The sequence below is a fragment of the Furipterus horrens genome, unplaced genomic scaffold (genome assembly GCF_987537825.1).
Source record: "Furipterus horrens unplaced genomic scaffold, mFurHor1.1.pri manual_scaffold_1, whole genome shotgun sequence".
In the NCBI taxonomy this organism is placed as follows: Eukaryota; Metazoa; Chordata; class Mammalia; order Chiroptera; family Furipteridae; genus Furipterus; species Furipterus horrens.
This window is the reverse complement of record NW_028327171.1, coordinates 92,232,269-92,256,997: the sequence shown is the minus strand read 5'-3', so window position 1 is coordinate 92,256,997 and position 24,729 is coordinate 92,232,269. Positions and strand designations below refer to the sequence as shown.

Sequence of the window (24,729 nt, the reverse complement as noted above, 5' to 3'; positions counted from 1 at the left end):
AAGGCCTTTCCCTAACAAAACAAAGTCTGTAAGAGAAGACCACATACTCAAATGTGCAGATACTAATACATGGATGTAAAGATAATAAAGAATCATGTAACATGACATCACCTGAAGTAATAAACCTCTAATAAGTGACCATAAAGAAATGGAGATATGAACTATCTGACAAAGAATTCAGAATAATCCTCTTAAAGAAGTTCAGGTGAACTACAACAGCACACAGGCAGACAACTAAATGAAATTAGGAAAATAATGCACAAACAAAATTAGAAGGTCAACAAAAAATAAAAACAACTAAAAGAACCCAGAAATCCTAGAGCTGAAGAATCACTGAATGAAATGAAGAATTCAATAGAGAGCTTCAACAATAGAATCAATCAAGGAAAAGAAAGAATCAGTGAACTCCAAGGCAGGTCATTTGAAATTACCTAGTCAAATGAGGAAAAAAGAATAGAATGAAAAAGAATGAAGAAAACTTACAGAACTTATGCGACAACAAGAGAAATAACGTATGTATATGGAAATCCCAGAAGAAGAGAAGAGAAGAGAAAGAGACAGAAAGTCTATTTTTAAAAAGTGTCCCTTTACCAATTTTGGGGTAAGAAATGAGCATTCAGATTTATGAGGCTCAAAGGGCTGCATATGTATTGAACCCAAAAAGGACTATATGACACACTATAATTAAATTGATGAACATAAAATATAAAAATAGAACTTTGAAAGCACCAAGAGAAAGGCAGCATTGCCTTGAACATAAAATATAAAAATAGAACTTTGAAAGCACCAAGAGAAAGGCAGCATTGCCTTGACATTGGTCTTGGCAAAAATATTTTGGATTTGGCACCAAAAGCATAAGCAACAAAAGCAAAAACAAACAAGTGGGATCACACCAAACTTAAAAGCTTCTGCACAGCAAAAGAAACAATCAACAACAACAACAAAGGCAACCTACTGAATAGCAGAAAATATCTGCAAATTATATATTTGATTAGGGATTAATATAAAAATATATAAGAAACCCATACAGCCCTGGCTGATGTGGCTCACTGGATTGAGTGCCAGCCTGCAAATCAAAAGGTCTCTGGTTTGATTCCCAGGCAGGACACATGCCTGGGTTGAAGGCCAGGTCTCCAGTCGGGGGCGTGCGGGAGCAACCGATTGATGTATTGCTTGCACATTGATGAACCCATACAACTAATAGCAAAAAGACAAATAATCCAATTAAAAAATCGATATAGGTCTTGAAGAGACATTTTTCCAAAGATATAAAATAGCCAATAGGTACATGAAAAGGTGCTTAATATAACTAATCATCAGGAAAATACAAATCAAAACCACCATGATATATCACCTCACAGCTGTTAAAAGATAACAAGTGCTGGACAGGATATGGAGAAAAAGGAACACTTGTACACTGTTGGTGAGGATGTAAATTGACAGAGATACTAAGGGAAAGAGTATGGAGGTTCCTCAAAAAATTAAAAATAAAATTGACCCAGCAATCCTACTTCTGAGTATATACTATATAGCCAAAGAAAACAAAATCTCATTTTGAAGTGATATCTACATCCCATGTTCACTGCCATATTATTTACAATAGCCAAGACATGGAAACAGCCTCAGTGTCTATCTATGGACTAATGGTTAAAGAAAAATGTCAGCTACACACACACACACGCACATTTACATGTGTATACAAACACACTGGGATACTATTCATCCATAAGAAAGAAGGAAATCCTGCTATTTACAATAGAGTGAATTAACCTGGAGGGCGTTATACTAAGTGAAATAAGCCAGACATAGACAAAAACTATGATTTCACTTATGTGTGGGTACTAAAAAAAAAATGCAAGCTCACAGAAACAAAGAGTAAATTGGTGTCTGTTAGAGGAAAGAGTGTGGGGAAATAGGTAAAGGGGTCAAAGGATACAAACTAGGGATCCAATGTACAGCATGGTGACTATAATTATAATAATGAATGTATACTTGAAAGTGGCTTGGAAAGTAAATGTTAAAAGTTCTGAACACAAAAAAACGTCAATTATGTGAGATATTGAATGTAATAACAAACCTTATTGTGGTAATCATTTCACAGCATGTACATATATCAATTCATTATGCTGTACGCCTTAAATTTACATGATGTTATATGTCAGTCATATCTCAATAAAGTTAGAAAAAGAAAACGGCAGCAATATGGAAAAAGTACATCGATCATGATCAACTGTTATTTATCCCAGGAAAGCAAGAGTGATTAAACATTTGAAGATAATGTAATTCAGTATATAACAGATTAAAGTTGAAAGCCACATAATCATCTTAATGCATTCAGAAAAGCATTAATTCCATTCATAAGAAAAGTTTTTGGAAAAGTAGGAAAAGAATTTCTTCAACTTGAAAAATGCATCTACAAAAATCCTACAACTAACAACACACTATACTGTGAAACACTGAAGGCGTCTTCCTAAGATCGGGAAAAGACAAACATGCCTGCTCTCACAACTTGTATTTAACATTGTACCAGGGGACATAAACAGGGCAATAAAAAAATAAGCACATATACATTGGGAAAAAAATAAAGTTATCTTTATCCATGAATGACATGAGAATCTATAGAAAACCTCAAAGAATCTACAAAATGACATTAGAACTATTAAGTCCCAAGTCACAGGATACAAGAATTCAATATATACAAATCAATTCTATATAATACAAATGTCATTTACAAAAGCAGAAAAAATCCAATACATATGAAAAATCTAACAAAACATTACAAGACTGTACACAGAAAACTACAAAACATTCCTAAGAGATATTTAAAAAGATCTAACAGAATGAAATTAAAATACATGTTCATGGATGAAAATCTTCAATGTTATTAAGATGTAAATCATGCCCAAATTTATCGATTGGTTCAAGACAATCCCAATAAAAATCCCAGCAAAATTTTAAAAAATAAGAAAATTGAACTTATACCATCTATATTCAAATAAATAAAAAAATAATTAAATAAATAAATAAACAAAATCACATTTGTGGCTCACAAAAAATGGTCATAGAAAGCTACAGTAATCAAGAAAGTGTGGAATTGGTGAATGCACAGATATACAGATGAATAGAACAGAAAAAAATGAGTTCAGAAATACACTGCATATATATATCATAAATTCATGTGATATACAACAAAGGTATCAAGGTAATTCAACAGGGAAAGAATTATATTTTTAATAAATTATGTTAGAACATCTGGGTACCCACACAGAACAGAAGAACCTTGACCCTATGTCATACCATATGCAAAAATTAACTCAAAATGGATTGTAAACCTAAACGTAAAACCTAAAACTATAAAAATTGTTGGAGAAAATCTTTAAAATAGGACACTAAAAGCATGTAGCATAAAAGGAATAACTGATAAGTTAAAGACTTCATCAAAATGAATAATATCTGCTTTTAAAAAAATTTATTTGTTTGTTTTATTTTTTTATTTTTATTTTTAGAGAGAGGGGAAAGGAGAAAGAGAGAGAGAGAAACATCACCATGTGGCTGCTTCTCACTCGCGGCCCCAACCGGGGACCTGACGTGCAACCTAGTCATGTGCCCTGACTGGGAATTGAACCAGCGACACTTGGTTCGCAGGCCGACGCTCAATCCACTGAGCCACAGCAGCCAGGGCCAATCATATCTGCTTTTTGAAAGATACATTTTAGAAAATAAAAAGACATGACATTGACTGGGATAAAATATTTTAAAAATACCTATTAGATAAAGAACTTCTATCCAGAATACATAAAGAAAGTTTGCAACTCAAAGATAAGGCAATCCAATGAAAAAAAATGGGCAAAAGATTTGAATAGGTAATTCACCAGCAAGATATACAGGTGGCAAATAAATACATGAGAAGATATTCGACTACATTAATCATTAGGCAACTGCAAATTAAACCATAATAGATACCATTACAAATCTATTAGCATGGCTGAAATATTTTAATTTGATAATACCAAGTGCTGGAGAGGATGCAGAGAAACTTGAACTCTCCTATACTGCTGGCAAGAATGATAAAATGTACAGCTACTTTGAAAACAGTTTGGCAGTTTCTTATTATATTAAATACATACCATATAATTTAGCAATCCTGTTCCTAGGAACTTACCCAACAGACATGAAAGTGTATGTCTACACAAAGAGTAATATATGAATATATATAGCAGCTTTATTCATAATAGCCAAAAACAAAAAAACAAAAAACCACAAAAACCCAGAAACAACTCAAATGTCATCAACTGTTGAATGAATAAACTGTGCATCTATACATACAATAGAAGATTACTCAGCAATAAATAAAAATGAACTACTGATACATGTAGTAGCATAGATGGATTTCAAAAGCATTACGCTAAGTAAAAAAATTCCAGATGCAAAATGCTTTCCTACTATAGGAGAGTCAGTAAAAAGCATCAGGTTTTTTTCAGGATTATCAAAACAAAAATCATATCAGTGGTTACCAGGGTTTGGAGCTTGGAGGAGGGGAACCTTTTGAGATAATAGAAATATTCTGTATCTTGATTATGGTAGTGATTACCCAAATGTATATACAAAAAAATCCATTTAAATGTTTATTTTTAAAGACTGAATTTCACTGTATATTTCCATAGCTTGAAAACCTGACCTATTAAAAACCAATATTTAAAAATGCATTCATAAGAAAATGTCCTTACTATCCTTTATGAATGTACTAATTATAAATGTATTTTTAAACACTGAAGTTTTTTATAGATTCGTTTTTTCCAGCTATAGGTTATAAACACAGAAGGTCAGGATGACAGTGACCTGGGGAGAAGAGAAGCTGGGGTAGAGTGGCATGTTGAGCACTTCTGGAGTGACAGCAAAATTGTACTTGTTGACTTGAGCGGGGACACAGCCACAAGTGTTTGCTTTATAATTATTTATTAAATCATGCATTTATATTTTGTATGCTTTTTCTTTATGTATATTTCAATAACAATAAAGCATTCTAAAGTATAAAAAATAACAAAATATTTGCCATACCTTCATGTAGCTATTTCACTTTTGGTAATGAAATCCAGTTACCAGAGGTATCTCCCAAAGAAAATAATTGTAAAACCTACGCCAATTACAAAAAGCAACTCCCTGAAAGCTCTGGAGTGTGAAGGGAACAGACCAACTCTGATCATGGGGTAGATGCTCAGAGGAAAGGATTATATTGTAAGTTTATAAATGCACCAATATTAGAGCTTTTAGCCTGGCTAAGTGTAGCCTGGTGGAAAATAAAGGTCTCCTTGGCCAAGGGGATCAGAAAACCAAAGCCACAGAACCATGGCTGCTGAAGGGAGGGGGAGCATTCCAGGAGGGAAAAAGAGATCCCAAACTCTTTCTAGCTACATCTCTGACAGACTGATGAACCACACATGTATGGAATAAACCCAAAACAGCTCAGTTAAAGCAAAGACCTAAACTGAGATAGGAACCACCACCCAAGAAAAGGAGTTCACAGTTCATATCCAACCAAGTTAACTGCCTGCCAAAACAAAAATAACATACTCATTGTAAAACAGTGGAATTCAGAATGTCTACATCTGTCCTGTATTTATTGGATACATGCTATATTCCCAGGCATTATGCTATGTTCTAGGATTACAGCAATAAGCAAGATCAAGTTCTTGCCCTCATGGAGCTTGTAGTTAAATGAAGAAGACAGCCAAGAAAATAAAATAAAACTTAGTAAATGTTTTAATAGCAAAAGTAGAAGGAATATGTGGCAGAAACACTTCATCTAATGTAAGTAAGACTTTCCAGAAGCTTTAAACAGGCAAAGCCAAAAAAATTCTAGGCAAGGCTTGGAGGAAGAATGGCTGGCACAATCAAGAACTAAAAGCAGCCCAGGATACTTGGTGTATATATAGCAAGAAAAGAATGACAACAAACGACACTAGTGAGGTCAGCAGGAACCAAAGCGACCGAAGAGCCAAGCTAAGGAGTCTGAACTTAATGAAGAGCAATGAGAAGCCTCTGAAAGATTTTCAAACAGAAAAGTGATATACATATCTCAATTTTTATTTTAGAAAAATGCTCATAATGGCTATGTGAACAACAGACTGAAGAAAGATAAGAAAGACCAGTTTAGAAGCTGTTCCAGAATTCCAAGTGAGAAATACTACTTCATCTAGTTTAGTAGACATGCAGAGGCAGAAATAAGAAGGCATTTACAATATGCACATTTAAGAAGGTGAATTGACTGGACTTAAAAATGTTACAGAAGAGTGTTGGGAAGAAAGACTGCAAGTCTTCAGTTGTAGGCATGCTGAACTACAGATCTTTCTGACACATAAAAGTGGATTATCTTTAGCGTGCAGGTAAATAGATCTATATTTTAGGAGATATATGCTAGAGATAAAGATTTGGGTTTCATTAGCTTGTAACTGAAAACTAATGCCTTAGACATCAATGTAATATACCTGACAGATTGAAAAATGGTGGACGTTTACACATGAAACCAAAGGAAGGAGAATCAATGGGTTAGAAGAACTTTTTGTTAAAATTCCTAATTTCAATAGCAACATTCTACACCATCATGAAGACCCAGCTTATACTTTATATTCCTCTGCAATCCAGTTTTCTCATCTAAGCAACAAGATGATTCTGATTGTCACACAAGCTTAGAGGACTGACTGAATTTTGAAAGCTAGGAGAAAGTTTTGAATAATGAGAATCTATAATTAATTTTAAAATATGCTTGGTTTTAGAAAAATATTATTTTCATACTTAAGGAAAAAGTATTCACATAATTTCTTCTTTCCTACTTTAGAATTTAAATGTCTACAAAGCAGGGAGAGAGGAGAAGATAAATGACAGTTAATATATTCTTTTCACATATTTAATATTACCTTTAAATTTAATGAAGCTCTAACAAGTGACAGAAACACGGAAGAAGCAGCTGCAAAATATATACATGCTAAGGAAAAAAAATTTTTTTCCTTCCAAGCTTACCTTGCTCCTAAATTTTCAATGGTTATATATTCATCCTTTCTCACAACTTCAAACTGCAAGTAATGGAAAAAAATAGCCCTGAAGTAGTGTAATTTTCAAAATTCTTTAATGTTACTAGTTATCCTTAACATTTGAAAAAAGATTATGAGAATGAAGCTACAGTAAATATAAAACAAGTGACAAGATGAGCCATAAACAATCCTAATCAAACAATAAATTAGAATTAATTTTAAAAAACAATTCTACTTTACATCACTACAGGATTTAAATGCCAAATCTGAAATACAAAAGGAGCATAACTGAAGATAAAGAAAGAAATAATACATCTTTCTATTTATAATTTTGGTCTATTTACTTATAAACTGAAAATTCAACAGGCATTTCATTAATTTAGCAAACAAAACGAATACTACTTGACCACATTTTATGTAACAGGTACTATACGTGATTTCTATAGATTTTTCAGAGGAACATGCCTATGGACTAAAAGAGGGTGAGAAAGTCTATAAGCATTTTTAACTGTAGGTGGCACAGATTAGATTATCATCTTTGGTTCACGACAGACTTCTCATGGGTACAGGTATGCTTTGTGTGTGTCTGCATGCGTGGGTATATTTTAATTTTTCTTATTCTTAAGGACCACTTAAATACTACTTTGGAGAAATCAAAGCAATAGAAAGGTCAGAGAATTTAGTCACCATCAAAAAGAATACAGCTAAAATACTATTATTATGATTTCCAAATGTGCTGAAGGAGAAAATGCCATTCCAATGAAAGAAAGCAAGAAAAATAAGAAAAAGATACTCACCAAAATTTTAACAATTCCAGATACATCACATTGTAGCATCCTTACCATGTCACCTGTACATCCTTTCTTCAAACACTTTTTTCCACTAAAACTCTATAAAGTTATCAACAGAGAAAATAATAAATTACCAAAAGAAAACAATACAAACAGTAAAAGAAGAAAAAATTATTCCTGTGCAAATCTGATTATATTTTAATAAAGTTAGAAGCAGATGTTGCTAGATGCTAAAACAAAAGATGTAAATAAACATTGGAGAGTTAGATGTTCAATAATAGTCCATCTTATGTATCAATAAATTTCCTATTAAAATGCATGATTGCATTTTCATCATTTCTACTTCAAAACCTTCAAGAAGCTGTATTACAGCCTAAGATGTAGTCACTACACACTAATTAGTTAAGCATATAAAGGAATACTGAATTTTGTAAAAAGAATAAAAATGTTGAGTCCTTTTTCTGGTTCTGACCTTATTTCCTCTTGTTAAGTTACTTAATTTTCTTTTAGTTTTCTTCCTAAAGTTAAACAATATTGATGGCTCTAACAATCAAAGAAAGTAAAAAATACACACTGCCTAAACAAATAAATAATGTTTTATTATACAATGATTTTTACAGTGTAAAATAATGCAAGTTCATGTCTTATCTGTTAATCCTCTCAATAACCTTATGAAGTAGATATTACTATCCTCCCTTTATGGCTTAGAAAAATGAGTCTCAGAGAAGTTAAATTATCAGCCTAATGTAAAAACAAACAAACCAAAAACTCTAAGTGGCTCAATCTGGACTTGAACCCAAATATCCGCACTCCATATACAATGAATGCTCTTTCTATACCACAATGACTTTAATGGGGTTTTCTGTTTTCACAATGTAAACACTCTGCAACCAAATATTACAGCCCCAACTTAGGATCATTAACTCACCAAAGAGTAATTAATATAGAATGGTCTTTGTATTTTTACTTTAACTTTAGTGGCAAAGAATTCAATTTAGTTATATCACTTTAGGTAAATATAAATAATCACATATACATTTTGAAGACTATAAAATTTATCATTGTTTGCCACTCTTAAAATAGAAACTATCCTTAAAATTGCATAATTGTCCTTTGTTTATTAAGCAATTCTATTATTTCATCCTATGTACTTCATATGAATAGATGCAACAATATTTCCATTCTTAAGAGTAGGGAAAGGAACAAATTGATAGAAATCACTAAGCAAAGCAACTATCAGAGTATCCCCTACAAATATCTGTTTAATAAATGGTGATGAACAAGGAATAGTAAGGAGAAAAGCATCCGAGCAAATAGAGGGAAAAAATGGGGGAAGAAGAATAGAGGAGGACGATGTTAGGAGGAAGAAATGAAAGGAGAAGAGAAATAAAGAGAAAAGGATGGAAGAAGAAATGTTGGAGTAAAGTTTTGAAGGAAAAACAAATACCTGATCATTTTCACCTGGATATTTTAAATTCTTGAACTTTTTCCAACAAATTTTATGAAAATAAACACAGCAGTTTTGACTGCACACTAATTGAAAAAATCCCTGGAAAAGAATAAAAGATGTTAACACAGAAATAAGAACTCATGTATACGTACAGAGAAAATACCACCTTCAGTCACATTTAACTTTATAAGTTTCTTTTCCTTCCCAGCGTGTCCTCCCTTGTAACTACAGATATGCTTAAATAGGTAGACTGCTTGGATGACAAAAATCTAAATTTTGTGGCCGGGACTTCCGGTTGCTACATGCTGTTCACAGACTGAAACCCTAGTGCCTTCCTGGGAAACCACAACCATGACACCATGTCACCTAAACCAAGATGGAGCGTGCCTCTCCATAAACACTGTACTTCACTAGGCCCACCTTCCTAATTCCTAACTTTCCCTAATGTATAGATCTTGGCCTTCTCCTCCCCACCTACTCCATTTTATACATCTTGCTTTTCTATTTTTTTCCATTATAATAGCCATCTTTATTTATAAAAATCCATACATAAAATGTATTCTTTCAGTCTTCCCAAGTTTTCTCTTTTACAAAAACAAAACAAAACAAAAAACACATAAAAACTTTCCGTTACCATTCCCACAAAGAGATGTTTTTCAGTCAGCCCTTCCCACTACATGCTTTATTCTGAACATCCATGACTTTCAACTGAGACTTCCATTAGCTCATAGAAGTGGTGTCAAGAGTTGCACTGATAATCACATCTCATTTTATCTTGTGATTTCCCATAGTTTCATTCTGATAGATTTACTGAGAACTAGACTAGAAGTACTTTGATTGTTGAATTTCTTCAAATCAAGGCTATTTTTTTCTCCCCCAAGGACCACAGCAGAGATAATGATCACTTAGTAAGATAATTCTTGAGGAGTGACTTTTCTCATTAGTAAAATAAATTTAAAATAAATAAACGTAAAATAACATTTCCAACTATAAAGGATATTTTAGATAATTTTCACTGTATGATAGCAGGAATATTAATTATAACTGCAGAGACAAGTGAATATTACAAAAACCTTAGCAAAACTAATTCATTCTTTTATTGACTCAGAGAGTATAAATAATTTTAGCTCATTATGATTCTAAGTTCTCAGAGATACTCAACTTCTCAACTGTATTACTACTATAATTAAACTAAATACTCTTTTAAAATACTATTGTGATATAACAATACTTTTTATCTAAGTCTAATTTTATAATTAATTTTTTAAAATATTTAGTTAACTGATAATTATAGTACCTTATATTTGGTGTTCCTTAAAATGTCAGCTTCACAAGATCGTTCACAATCTAGATAACTGCAAATGGTCTGCTTCATTATATTACTTTCAATTGTTTTGATAAAATTATTTAGAAGATCCTAGATTTTAAAAATAAAAATAAATCTTATGAATCAGTAATAATAAAACTATATCACTTCCAATATTTTACCTTACACAATTTTAAATAATGTAAGTATTTTAAAAGGCATTGTATTTTTTTCTTAAAAAAATAGTAATAGAATGTATTTTCTTCATTCAAGGTAAACAACAGATAGGAACGTGCTACAATAGAAATACAGTACTGGATTTCTTAATAAATGTAAATATGGAAAAAGGAAAAAAGTCTAGTATTTGAAGCTATACCTCACATCACCATCCTAACTTAAAGCATACACCTGACATGTTCCTATCAAGAATTACCTGTCTGATATTTACATACAGAGATGAGAAATCACTAGAAAGCAGGAGAATCTTTGGCAGTGGAACTATTGCAGTGGTGCACTACAGTACTCACTGTCTTAATAAGCAGAAGTAGGGTACAGAAATATGCTTCCAATGTTCAGAGTTACAACTCGGAATGCAAGTTTCCATTTTAAAATGCTGATTAAATGCAGGTGAAACACACTATCAAGTCTATGTCAAACTAGTCCTTAGACCAAGTCCTTAGAACTTATCTCTCAGAGGGGTAGTGTTACAACATTTTAAACAGTATTATTTCTAATATTCTGAAGGTATGTGACATGATAAATAAGTCTTTATAGACTTTTCCATAAATCTAGTCATCATTCATAACATTCTTTCAATGGCGTTACTATTTTTAAGTTGATAAAATATCAAGATTAAATAGAGAAAGGAAAAAGTGCTCAAGGGCCTATCAGTATGAAGGTAGTAGATCCTGTCAGGATAGCCAATAGGCAAGTGGAGATGCCAAAAAGCAAGAGTAAGACTCATAGCATGTATATAAACTACTGCAGTTTCACAAGTCTCAAACATAATATAGTTCAATATTGATCTGTTAATTCTTCTACAAAATCTGTTCCTTGCTGTTTATTCTTCAGCGCCTGCCCCCAGTCTCTGACATTCATTCACTCAACAAATATTTACTGAATGACTGTATGGCCCAGGTATGCTATGGATGTTAAGGATACAGCAGTGAACTTTGCAGGCTAATACTTAGCCCTCATGTACATTAATCTTATTACCACTATCCATTCAGCTTCAAGCCTGAACTCTTGAAGTCATCCATTGCATAATGGATTCTATCATCCTTTATATACAATATATCAGCAAGCACTACTGAGTCTTCTTCCAAAATATATGGCAAATTCTTTCATTTCTATTTCCATTGCTATTATAAAAGATGCCTAATTGGCCCCCCTCTTCCCTGAATACTCTGCTCCAAAGCACTAATCAGAAGCAAAAGATCATGTCAGTTCCTTGCTTAAAACCCTTCAATGGCTTCCCTGTGTACTTAAAATCCAGAAGCTTTACTAAGGACTGACTTCAAGGTCCTACGATAGCACCTGCAAAATCTCAACACAGGATATCTAGCCATCTGTGATACATCTCTTCAAATTTATCTCTAGCCTCACTCACTATAAAATTCAGTTCTATTTTTTCAGTTCCTCAAGCTTGGCACTCTACTCCATTAACCTAGAATGCTCTTCCCCCTACTCTTAACAGAGCTGGTTCCATTCTCAACCTTCTGACCCAACTTAAGTATCAACTCCCAGAGAGGCTTTTCCTAACCATTACACACACAGACACATATGTACTTATGCATATGCACACAGACAAATATGGAGATATGCAAGTACAGGAGTGTGTGTCAGTGTGTGTTCTCCATTTCCTCTAACCTAGACCCTTGTTTTTCTTTAGAACACTAACTGGAATTTGAAACTATGTTATTAGTTTTCTAATTTTCCTAACTCCTTCCTTACTCTAGAAACAGAAACGATTCAATGTCATGAATTTCATAACTCACATTTCATTATAATTTGATTATGTCATCCCACTGTTTGAAAGTCTTCAGAGGAGGGATCCAAGATGGCTGCAGAGTAGCTGGAAGCTCCCTCCACTTGCTCCCCGACCCAGACTGGTCTTGCAGCCAAATCACAGAGTGATCGGCTTGAAAATCCAGGACAGAGTGAGAGAGTGAGTGAGTGCATACACAGACAAGAGTGTGGGGAGTGTGTGGCAGTGGGCAAGAAGCTTCCCACCTGCTGGGCATCCGGGAGCTGGTGGCCTAAGCTCTCCAAGCGGAGCAACTGCCGCCACTTCTGCCCAAACTAGCACCTCTGGCTGCTCAGGGTTGGGGCAGCTGCACATTGGCTCAGAAGCCATGAGCTCTAGTGCTGGAGAGAAATGACCAGAGAGGTGCTGGTTCCAAAAACAGCATGGTGGGAGCAGGCCCATCCGAGGCTGAAAATCTCTGGAGGGAGTGGGGACAGCACCCCACCGCCACCCTGTATTAGAGTATAGCTGCAGAACTCGTCCCAGCGCCATCAGGGAAATATTCAGAGAGAAATTTTACCTAAAACTGTCAAAGGCTCTGACAGGTGGTGGCAAGCGCTGACCATGAGACTGATTTTTGGGGAGGGAGAGCACATGGAGAACAGGCCCCCTCTGGGTTCTTTTAAAAGGGGAGCTGAGGCGAGACCCAAGACTTGGCAGAGACCTGGGGCTCCCATGCGCATGTGCATGGGCAGTGGTTCAGCTAACAAAGAATTCAGAAGGATAGAGTCACACTGAAGGGACTGTGAGACCCAACACCGCATGGCTGGCGAGCAGGAGGCTGTTTAGAGTGGAGAATTCAGGCCCGAACCTCCTGCAAGAGAGCAGCAGGCTGGGGACTAGATGGCTAAGAGTTGAACGCCTAGGACTTGCTGCAGCCAGCCAGATCCCCTCACAGACCTGTGAGCCCAACTCTGACCTGCAGGACTATATAGGCTCTGCAGATCAGTGAGGCCACATTCAGAACCTCCCTGCTAGATGCATTTCCATAGGGGAAAGGAAAAAACGCTCTGAAAGGGCCCTTTACCAGACCCTATGAGCTACACTGTTCCTCAGGCCCTGATCCACTAAACCCAGTAGAGCAGGGGGAGTAAGAAACAGGTGCAACAAGAGTGGCTGCCTGTGCCCAGCAGGAAAGAGCTGCCCCTTTTACACAGATAGGCTCCTCATAGGAAACGGTCAGCAAATTCACCAGAAACAATACATTATTTGAAAGAAACTGGGACAGACCAAGACATGTGGTGAAGAGACGGGAAAAAACTCCCACCGTCCTCCCTAAAGACTGAATAGTATCCCCTGGGGTGACCCAGGGTTCCCACCCACCCGATCGCATCAGAGGCCCTCTCTGGAGGCAGGTGGAGAAGGGACTGACAGTCATCTTGGGTCATTAAAGGAAACACTCCTGGGCCCAGGGCTGATGGAAATCGGGCAGGGCAGAACAGTGGGGTCCAGCCAAAGCTGAAGAAGACAGCCACAGACTATGGATCGCTTGTAGTCTCGAACCAGCTGCCTCGGGCCAAAATGAGACTCCATCTGACGTCACCAGGGGTGGATCCAGAAAGAGAAGAGTGATAAACACTGGATGCTAAGACAATTTCCAATGTGGTCTTCTTCGTGATTTGCACAATTTTCTCTCCTGCATAGCTTTTAACATTCATTTCTTTTCCTTCAAGTTTGTGCCTATTATGTCACTATTTTTATATTACAGTTCGTTTCAAATCTCGTATTTTGCTCCTCCTTTCTCTTATTCCATTTTACCTGCTTCCTTTCTCTTATTTTTGTTTTAAATTTTATTTTCTCTCTCGCTATGACTTCTTGCTATTCTGTACCCTTACTATTTCTCCTCCATTCAGCCTTTCAAAATCATTTATTCTTGTTATTAGTCATCTCATATTCTTTTTCCAGTTCTTAAAATGCCCTTATTCTTGCACCACCTTTATCAACCTGGGCTCATTGGTTCTGGTTGTTCTTGCATTTCTTCAATCTTATTTCTAGATTTTCACTATTTTTGTATTTCGAATCTCAAATTTTACCTTTCTCCTCTCCTAATTCATTTTCCCTTTCTCCTGCCCTTTCATTTTTTTCATTTTAAATTTTAATTTTTCCCTGTCTTAGCATGGTTCTCATTCCTCACTCTTAGTATTCCTTCTCCCTCTATCCTCTCAAAAGCATTTCTCTTTCCTCTAGACATCTCTTAAGCTTTCCTTTGTTTCTCTTTTCCGTCTGATTCCCAATCCACCTATCTTTGCTCATTTGTTGTTGATATTACTGTGGTGGATTTTTTTCTCCAATTTGGTTCTTTTTTTTTCCCACTATATTTTAAAAAAATATTTTTTGTTTAAACCTATTACTATATGCATCCCTTCTCTTACTCCATAATGCCTTCTTCCTTCCCATTTTTATATATGATGTAAGTTTTACTTTCTCTCTTCGCCTTGTTTCTATTCCCTACTCTTATTATTTCTCCTCCCTCTATCCTCTCAAAATCATTTTTCTTTCAGTCATCTCATATTAGTTTTTCCTTTCTTATAATAGTCTTAATCCATTTACACCTTTATAAATATTGAATCATTTGCTGTTGATAGTGTGGCTGTGGGTGGGTTTTCTTCTGGCAGCACTGGTAAATAACATACAAGACGAGGCAGGCAATGCGACTCTCAATCAGCCAGCCAGAGGGAAGGACCCACCAAAGAACGAACCAACAACAGCCGAAACCCAATTACAAACAGAGAGTCCACAAAATTGGCATTGAACATCAAGCTCAAGAGATCAAGGAAACTGCACCAGTGAGTCCCATGGGTCTCCTACCACAAAAGGTCATACCATGAAGACAAGAAGTCAAAGCAGCTCAATCTAAGAAGCAGAAACCAACACAAAGAGTCACCTAAAATGGGGAGGCAAAGAAACAACCCCCAATCGAAAGGAAAGGAGGAATTCCCAGAAAGAGTGCTAAATGAAATTGAGTCAAGCAAACTATCAGACATTGAGTTCAAAATAATGATTATAAGTATGCTCAAGTAGGTCACTGAGAACAACAAAGAACTCCAGAGAAGCTACAAGAAACTTACTGGGAACTACACCAGCATGAAAAAGGACATAGAAACTATAAATAAAAGCCAGGAAGAAATGAAGAATACAGTATCTAAAAGGAGGAACACAGTAGAAGGAATTCAAAGCAGGCTAAATGAAGCAGAGGATCAAATCAGCAAGTTGGAGGACAAGGTAGAAAAAAATTCCCAGACAGCAATAAAACAAACAAACAAAAAAACCCTCAAAGAATGAAGAAGGTTTAAGGGAGCTGCAGGACAACATGAAATGTAATAATACCCGTATCATAGGGATACCAGCAAGAGAAGAAAAGGATCAAGGATAGAAAACCTGTTTGAAAAAATAATGACAGAACACTTCCCTAATTTAATGAAAGAAAAAGTCACCCAAGTCCAGGAAGCGCAGAAGATCCCAATCAAGATGAACCCAAAGAGGCCCACTCCAAGACACTTCATAATTAAAATGGCAAATTTTAAAGACACAGAGAGATTCTTAAAGGCAACAAGGGAGAAACAGCTAGTAATATACAAGAGCGCTCTGATAAGGCTATCAGCAGAACACTCAACAGAAACACTACAAGCCAGAAGGGAATGGCAAGAAATATTCCAAGTAATGAAAAGCAAAGGCCTGCAACCAAAACTACTCTACCCAGCAAGGCTCTCATTTAAAATGGAAGGTGATAGCTTCTCGGCCTTTTGTCTAAGATCAAGTGTAGTATCTGTTCTTATCAGCTTAAAATGGAAGGTGAAATAAGGAGTTTCCCAGACAAAAAATGACTAAAAGAATACATCTCCACCAAACCAGCATTGCAAGAGATGCTAAAGGGACAAGAAGAAGAAGAAGAAGAAGAAGAAGAAGAAGAAGAAGAAGAAGAAGAAGAAGAAGGAGAAGGAGAAGGAGAAGGAGAAGGAGAAGGAGGAGAAGGAGAAGAAGAAGAAGAAGGAGAGAGAGAGAGGGGGGAACACAGGTACAAAGGGAAAGAACTGGCAATGACTAAGTACCTTCCAATAATAACCTTAAATGTAAGTGGATTAAATACTCCAATTAAAAAACATAGGGTAGATGAATGGATAGGAAAATATGACCCACATATATGCTGTCTACAAGGGACCCACCTTAGAACAAAAGTCTATGTAGATAGACTAAAATTGAAGAGGTGGAAAAAAATGTTCCAAGAAAACAGACATAAAAAAAAATAAAAAAATAAAAAGCTGGGGTATCAAACAGATTTCAAAACAAAGGCCATAAGTAGAGCCAAAAAAGGACACTTCATAATACTTAAGAAATAAGCCATCAAGGAGATATAACCCTTGTAACTATATATGAACCCAACATAGGAGCACCCAAATATATAAGAAAAATCTTGGAGGACTTCAAAAAAGATACTGACAGCAACACACTCATAGTAGGGAATTTTAACACCCCATTGTCAACAATGGATATATCTTCCAAACAAATAATCAACAAGTATATTGAGGCATTGAACAACACTCTAGATAAAATGGACTTAACTGATATATACAGAACCTTTCACCCCAGAGAAGCAAAATATACATTCTTTTCAAATGCACATGGAGCATGCTCAAAGATAGACCACATGGTAGGACAGAAAACAAGGCTCAACAAATTCAAGACAATGTCTTGAAACTAGAAATCAACCTCAAGGGAAAAACTCAATATTCAATAACATTGAGACTGAATAATACACTATTAAATAATGAATGGGTTAACAATGAGATTAAGGAAAAATTCAAAAAGTTTCTGGAAACAAATGAAAATGAACACACAACAACCCAAATATAGGACACAGTGAAGGCAGTCCTGAGAGGGAAGTGCACAGCAATACAGGCCTACCTAAAAAGGAGAGAAGAATCTCAAATAAATAACCCAACACTACATTTACAAGAACTAGAAAAACAAAACAAACAAAGCCAAGACTGAGTAGAAGAAGGAAATAATCAAGATCAGGACAGAATTAAATGGCATAGAGACTAAAAGAACAATTCAAAGGATCGATAAACCCAGGAGCTGGTTCTTTGAACAAAATCAACCACCCTTTAACCAGACTCATCAAGAAAAAAAAAAAAAAAAAGAGGACCCAAATAAATAAAATCAGAAACAAAAGAGGAGAGATTACATTCGATACCACATAAATATGAAGGATTGTAAGAAATTATTCTGAACAACTATATGTCAAGAAATTGGACAACCTGGGCAAAATGGACAAATTTCTAGAAACATAAAATCTTCTAAAACTGAATTAAGAAGCATAATAGACCAATCACAACTAGTGAAATTGAAGCAGTATTCAAAAATCCCTGGCACACAAAAGCCCTGGATCAGATGGCTTCACAGGTGTATTTTACCAAACATTTAGGGAAGAGTTAACTTCTATCCCTCTCAAACTATTCTAAAAATTTTAAGAAGAGGGAAGACTCCCAGACTCTTTCTATAAGGCCAGTATTACCCTAATTCCAAAACCAGGTAAAGACACAACAAAGAAAGAAAACTACAGGCCAACATTGCTGTTGAACACAGATGCTAAAATCCTCAACAAAATATTGGCAATTAGGATCCAACAATAATACATTAAGGCCTGGCTAGTGTGGCTCAGTGGGTTGAGCATCAGGCCTGCGAACCAAAGGGTCACTGGTTTGAGTCCCAGTCAGGGCACATGCCTGGGTTGCAGGCCAGGTCCCCAGCTGAGGGCACTAAAGAGGCAACCACACATGGATGTTTCTCTCCCTTTCTTTCTCCCTCTCTCTAAAAATAAATAAACAAAATCTTTAAAATAGTAATACATTAAAAAGATCAAACACCACAATCAAGTGGGATTCATCCCTCATCCCAGGGACGCAAGGATGGTATAATATTTGCAAACCAATAAACATAATACATCACATAAACAAAATGAAGACAAAAATCACAGGATTGTATCAATAGATGCTGAAAAGCATTTGATAAAATACAACACCCATTTATGATAAAAACACTCAGCAAAGTGTGAATAGAGGGAACACATCTCAACATAATAAAGGCCATATATGAGAAACCTACAGATTAGGAACAAGAAAAGGGTTCCATTTTCACCACTTTCATTCAACAGAGTATTGGAAGTCCTAGCCACAGTGATCAGACAAGAAACGGAAATAAAAGCCACCCAAATTGGAGAAAAGGAAATAAAACTGTCATTATTTGCAGATGACATCATAGTGTACATAGAAAACCCTATAGAGTCCACCAAAAACCTGCTCGACCTAATTAGTGAATTTGGCAAAATAGCAGGGTACAAAGTCAATATTAAGAAATCGAAGGCATTTCTGTACACCAAACAATGAAATATCAGAAACAGAAACTAGGGGAAAAATCCCATTTACTATAGCAATAAGGAAAATAAAGTACCTAGGAATAAACTTAACCAAAGAGGTAAAAGACCTATACTTGGAGTACTACAGAACACTGAAGAAAGAAATTAAGGAAAATACAAGTAAATGGAAGCATATACCGTGTTCACATATTGGAGGAATTAACATCATTAAAGTGTCCATACTGCCCAAAGCAATCTACAGATTCAATGCACTTCCTATTAAAATACCAATGGCCAGTGAATGTTAGGACAAAGATTTTCCTTCACGTTGTATGTTTTTCTCCCTATTTGATCCCTCCAGAGTTTGGCATTCTAAACAAGTAAGTAATGACATAAGTTCCTTTGCATAGAACTAATAAGACCAGTTGTCAACAGAGGTTCTTTTTTTTTTTGACCAAGTCTTTGACTGGAATGTCAAGCCTAAAGGAAACATACTTGGGCTCAGATTGTTACCAGAAAGCCCTGAGGAACTGGGAATGACTTTCAAAGGTAATAAAAGCCCGTGAGATAAAAGGCCTGGTACCATGGTTGGTTGTGCGGCCCACAGCAATCTTTCCAGGGAAGGAACGAAGGTTGTTTTCCTGAAAGATGGCTAGAAGGGACCTTAAGGCACAAGGAAAGACCAGAAAGACTTGGAAAAAACAGGTGTGTACAGGCAAGGATGAATGCCAGATATGTGGCACAGCTTCTGTGCCCTGAAGAACAGACTGAAGGTCACCTCAAATATTCCTTGGGTAAGTTCCAGCAAAGCAGAACTAAAGATCATAAGTGATCATTTGCTGCTCTTGTTATGTTTATGCAAACGAACAGGATAAATTAAAAATGGACTTAATGTAGTCCCTTTAAAGACAAGGAGGGTAACCTTAGGGAGAAAAATTATTATTCAAGGAAAATCACAATGATCAGTAGTAGAGTATAAAACAGGGCAACTAACCGTCTTAAAAGTTTCTTCTCCAGATTTAGAGACTTGTTTGCGGGTTATGTTACATAAATTAACACGTGTTTTTTGTTTTCAAAGGACATAAGCCTATGATCGCATTACCTGAGTGATTATCTGTACGCATAAGCCTCACTTAATCCTCTCTGCAGCGCTGCCTCCTGAGACTCAACGGTTTGGCTGAACTAAATGGCTGGGTTGGGGAAGAATGGGGTGGTCTGTGGGCTTCACTTTAAAACAGGTTTCTCTTTTCTATCCTAATGGCTTGGACAGAAAAGGCCCAGAGGTCTGAGAGGGGGAAAAACCTAAACTATTTACCTCAGCCCAAACTAAGTATAATGGGCAAAAGGGTTTTGGACAGGCGAGATGTGCCTAGCACACCTTCTTACAAAGAAGCCTTTTTTTTTTTCCCCCCTAATATGGAACATTGAAAAATTAATCCCTGCCTTTTGTCATCTAGTAGTTATGGATTGAATGATGTCTTTTAACCCTTTTCGCCAAATCTGTTGCCCCCAGAACACAACAAGGACACCAGCCTGTTAAACCAAGCACGCCGTTGACTGGAGACAGCCAACTGACCTGGACTCTGCACGATCCTTCCCCATGTGGGAAGGCCACCCTCTCCTCCACACCCCCACTCTTATTAGGGTTTTCTGGACCCAAGGGTAGGTAGGACGACGACCATGTCCAGCTTGAAGCAGCTAGAGGAGCTTGAGACCTTCGCCCATTGTCCTTTATAAGATTACAAAGGGTCCTAATATTTGAGAGGAGGGGGATAGTTAATTTTTACGAACCAGGGGTATGGACTTGGGGGGGATTGCTGGGGGAGGGGGGTGCTGGGTGGAGGGGAACAAGGGGGAGAAAATTGGAACTGTTGTAACAATATAATCAATAAAAAACATTAAAAAAATAAAATAAAATAAAATAAAATACCAATGGCATATTTCACAGATCTAGAACAAATATTTCAAAAATTTATATAGAACCAAAAAAGACCCCATATAGCCTCAGGAATTTTGAGGAAGAACAAAGTAGGAGGCATCACAATACCTGATAGCAACTATATTACAAGGCCATTGTAATCAAAACAGTTTGGTACTGGCGTAAGAATAGACATATAGATCAATGTAACAGAATAGAGCCCAGAAATGTACCCAAGTGTGCATGGTCAATTAATATTTGACAAAGGGGGCATGAGCATACAATGGAGTAAAAATACCCTCTTCAATAAATGGTGTTGGGAGATCTGGACAGCTACATGCAAAAAAAAAAAAAAAAAAAAAAAAATAAGAAAGAAAGAAACTAGACCAGAAACATACACCATACACAAAAATAAACTAATGATAGATAAAAGACTTAAATAAATATAAGTCATGACATCATAAAGTCCTAGAGAGAAATATAGGCAGTAAAATTTCAGATACCCCACACAGCAATATTTTTGCTGATACATCCTCTAGGGTATGGGAAATAAAGGAAAGAATAAACAAATGGGACTACATCAAACTAAAAAGCTTCTGCACAGCTAAAGAAAGTATCATCAAAATGAAAAGGGAACCAACCGTATGGGAAAACATGTTTGCCAATGATACCTCAGACAAGGGTTTGACTTCCAAAATATATAAAGAACTCATACACTCAACACCAGGAAGACAGACAATCCAATTAAAAAATGGGCAAAGGTCCTGAACAAACACTTCTCCAAGGAGGACATACAGAGGGCCAATAGGCATATGAAAGGATGCTCAACATCACTAGCTATCAAAAGAGATGCAAATTAAAACCGCAATGAGATATCACTTCACACCAGTCAGAATGGCCATGATAAACAAATCAACAAACAACAAGTGCTGGCGAGGATGCAGGGAAAAGGGAACCCTAGTGCGCGACTAATGGGAACTCAGACTGGTGCAGCCACTATAGAAAACAATATGGAATTTCCTCAAACAATTAAAAATGGAACTGCCTTTTGATCCAGCAATTACACTGCTGGGATTATACCCTAAGAATCCTGAAACACTAATTCAAAAGAACCTATGCATCTCTATAGTCACAGCAGCATTTACAATAGCCAAGTGCAGGAAACAACCTAAATGCCCATCTGTAGATGAGTGGATCAAAAAACTGTGGTACATTTACACAATGGAATACTACACAGCAGAAAGAAAGAACTCCTACCTTTCACAACAGTGTGGATGGAAATGGAGAGTATTATGCTAAGTGAAATAAACCAGGTGGCAAAGGACATATACCATATGATCCCACCTATAAGAGGGACCTAATGAACAAAACAAACAAATGAGCAAAATGGAACCAGAGGCATGGAAATAAGGAACAAACTGCCAGTTACCAGAGGGGAAGGGGGTAGGGAGCTAATGGGGGAAAGAAAGGAAAGGGTCTAGTTAGGGAACATGTATAAATGACCCATGGACATGGACAACAGGATGGAGACTGTGAAAAAAATAAAAAACAGAATAATAAAAGTCTTCAAGGGTTTCATATTACCCTCAAGATTGAACCTGAGCCCCTTATTTGGATTATAAGGTCTTCCATGATATGGCTAACATTTACCTCTAATATTATATGCATTTTTGAAAAAACAACAGGATGTTATTTTTAAAATATTCATTAAAAATTCCATTTAAGGAGACACACGAGTACAGAAGTATTTGGGGCAGAGCTGTACTCTGGTGGTACCCACCTGGAATTCCTCTGTGTCAGATAAAGGTATACAGGCTAGCCCTCTAAGTTCTCTAAAAAGCACTAATCACAATGTCTGGGAAGTAGGACTTTTGGTGGGCTGCCATGCACGGGCACCAATCTTAACAGATTAAGAAGAATATGCTGGCCCAGAGCCAAAGCAGAATCATGGAAGCACTTTTGCTCTATCAGACATTATCCTGTAGTTACTGGATTTTAGAGACATATGGAGAGAGAGGGCTGGCAGAGAGTCCAGAGCAGCTGGAATGGTGGCTTGGTAGGCAAGAAACTCATGGCAGCAACTATTTTCAAAATAGTATAGAAATATTTTAACATTATAATAGCATTAGTGTATACTAGACGAATAATAGCTCTTTGCAGAAAGATAAAGTTGATAAAATCTCCTAGAAAACAGAACAAAAAAAACAGTAAAAAAAAAAAAAAAAATCAGAGATTCAGTCCATGATGTCAAGCATCTGAGTAGTAAACATTTCAGAAAGAGAAAATGTAGAAAAATGCAGCAAATAAATAAATCAGGAAAATGTCCCAAAGCTAAAAAATATAAGTTCAGAATACTAGGCATACACATATCTTAAAAACTTTCAGAAAGAAAAAAAACAGGTTACAAGCAGAAGATTAAGAATCAGCATGACATAAGATTTCTCATACATATTACTAGAAGGTGGAAGATAATAAAAATACACTTTTAAAAATGAGGGAAAATTATTTTCAACCTAAAATTCTATGCCCAAGCAAGATATAAAGTACCCAAAGGATAAATTATTTTGAGATTTAAAACATCTCCCAAGCAAGCAGCCCTTGCTAAGAAGCTGCTGGATGAGGAAGTACACCTAGAAAAAGGAAATCTTGAGATCCAAGAACAGGGGATTCGACACATGAGAGAAGTGAAAGATATTGCCAGGAATAAGGGGCAACCCTAAGGCCAATTAAATAAACTATTAGCAGGATAGGGAAAGGGAAGTGTGTGTGTGAAGGGGGATGTATAAGAAAGCTACTAACCCTTCATGTTCCACAGTGGGAAAACAAAAGATAGTTAAAATGGAGAAATTCTTAAAATAGCAGTACAACTTTTGAAAAATATATAAATATCAGAGCAAAATGCCTAGAGCTGGAGGAAGCTGGCTCTAGTTAGAAACTACCATTAAAGATGATGGAATACAGTCTGTTAAGATTTAAAACCTATTAATATTATTTGACAAACTGCATACATGTTACTTTGCATAAAAATTCACTAAAAACATTAATAAAGAAAATATTTTAAAGTGAGGAGGAAAAGAGGAAATCAACTAAAACCAAATAGACATTGCTTTAGCTAAGCACAGAAGTTCAATATATTTTTAAAAATATAAAATTATTAGTTCATTAAGTCGAAGTTAAAAGTCATATGGTTATCCTGACAAATGGCACAAATTGCTTATTCTATTGATTAATGAGATAGGTACATTAAAATAATCTACTGTATTTGGGAGTTTTGTAATTTCTCCTTTCAGTTCTATTAGTTTTTGTCCCATATATTTTGAGGCTATATTATCAGGTATATACAAATTTTGAGTTGTTGTAGCTTCCTGGAAAATTGAATTTTGTTTTTTAATGAAACATCTGTCTTTACTTTTGAGAAATCGATTTGGCCTTAAAGTTAGCTAAAATATTAGGATCCAGAAAGTTTTACAGTAAAAGTCTGGAAACAGGTATGTCTTAAGAATATAAATTAGCTGTGGCTGGTATGGCTCAGTGCATTGAGTACTGACCTGCAAACCAAAGGGTCAGTGATTCATTTCCTGGTCAGGGCTCATTCCTGGGTTGTGGGCCAGGTCCCCAATTGTACAATATGGAGATACGTTATCAACAACTTTACAAGTAGGTGGACACTTGCTCCATCATTTCACTTTTAGAAATTTATCTTAAGAAAATGATATAAAAAATACACAAAGATGACTTTACTTAATAGTGAAAAACTGGAATGTCTAGGATAAACTGAATATTCAATAGCAGGATGTGCTTCTGGAAAGATAAAAATGAAAATACTAACAATGGTTTCTCCACTTAAAGAAAGAT

General features: G+C 35.9%; 1 protein-coding gene and 1 pseudogene across 1 annotated transcript in view; one reads left to right on the top strand and one right to left on the bottom strand.

The window, feature by feature from the left end:
- Positions 1-24,729, bottom strand: part of DZIP3 (DAZ interacting zinc finger protein 3) — a 113,528-nt gene that overhangs the window by 58,755 nt on the left and 30,044 nt on the right. The window contains 4 exon segments of the mRNA XM_090276379.1: positions 7,018-7,070; positions 7,826-7,918; positions 9,267-9,368; positions 10,567-10,686. Coding sequence (XP_090132505.1) covers positions 7,018-7,070; positions 7,826-7,918; positions 9,267-9,368; positions 10,567-10,686 — 368 coding nt within the window.
- Positions 16,329-16,442, top strand: LOC150021481 (U2 spliceosomal RNA; annotated as a pseudogene).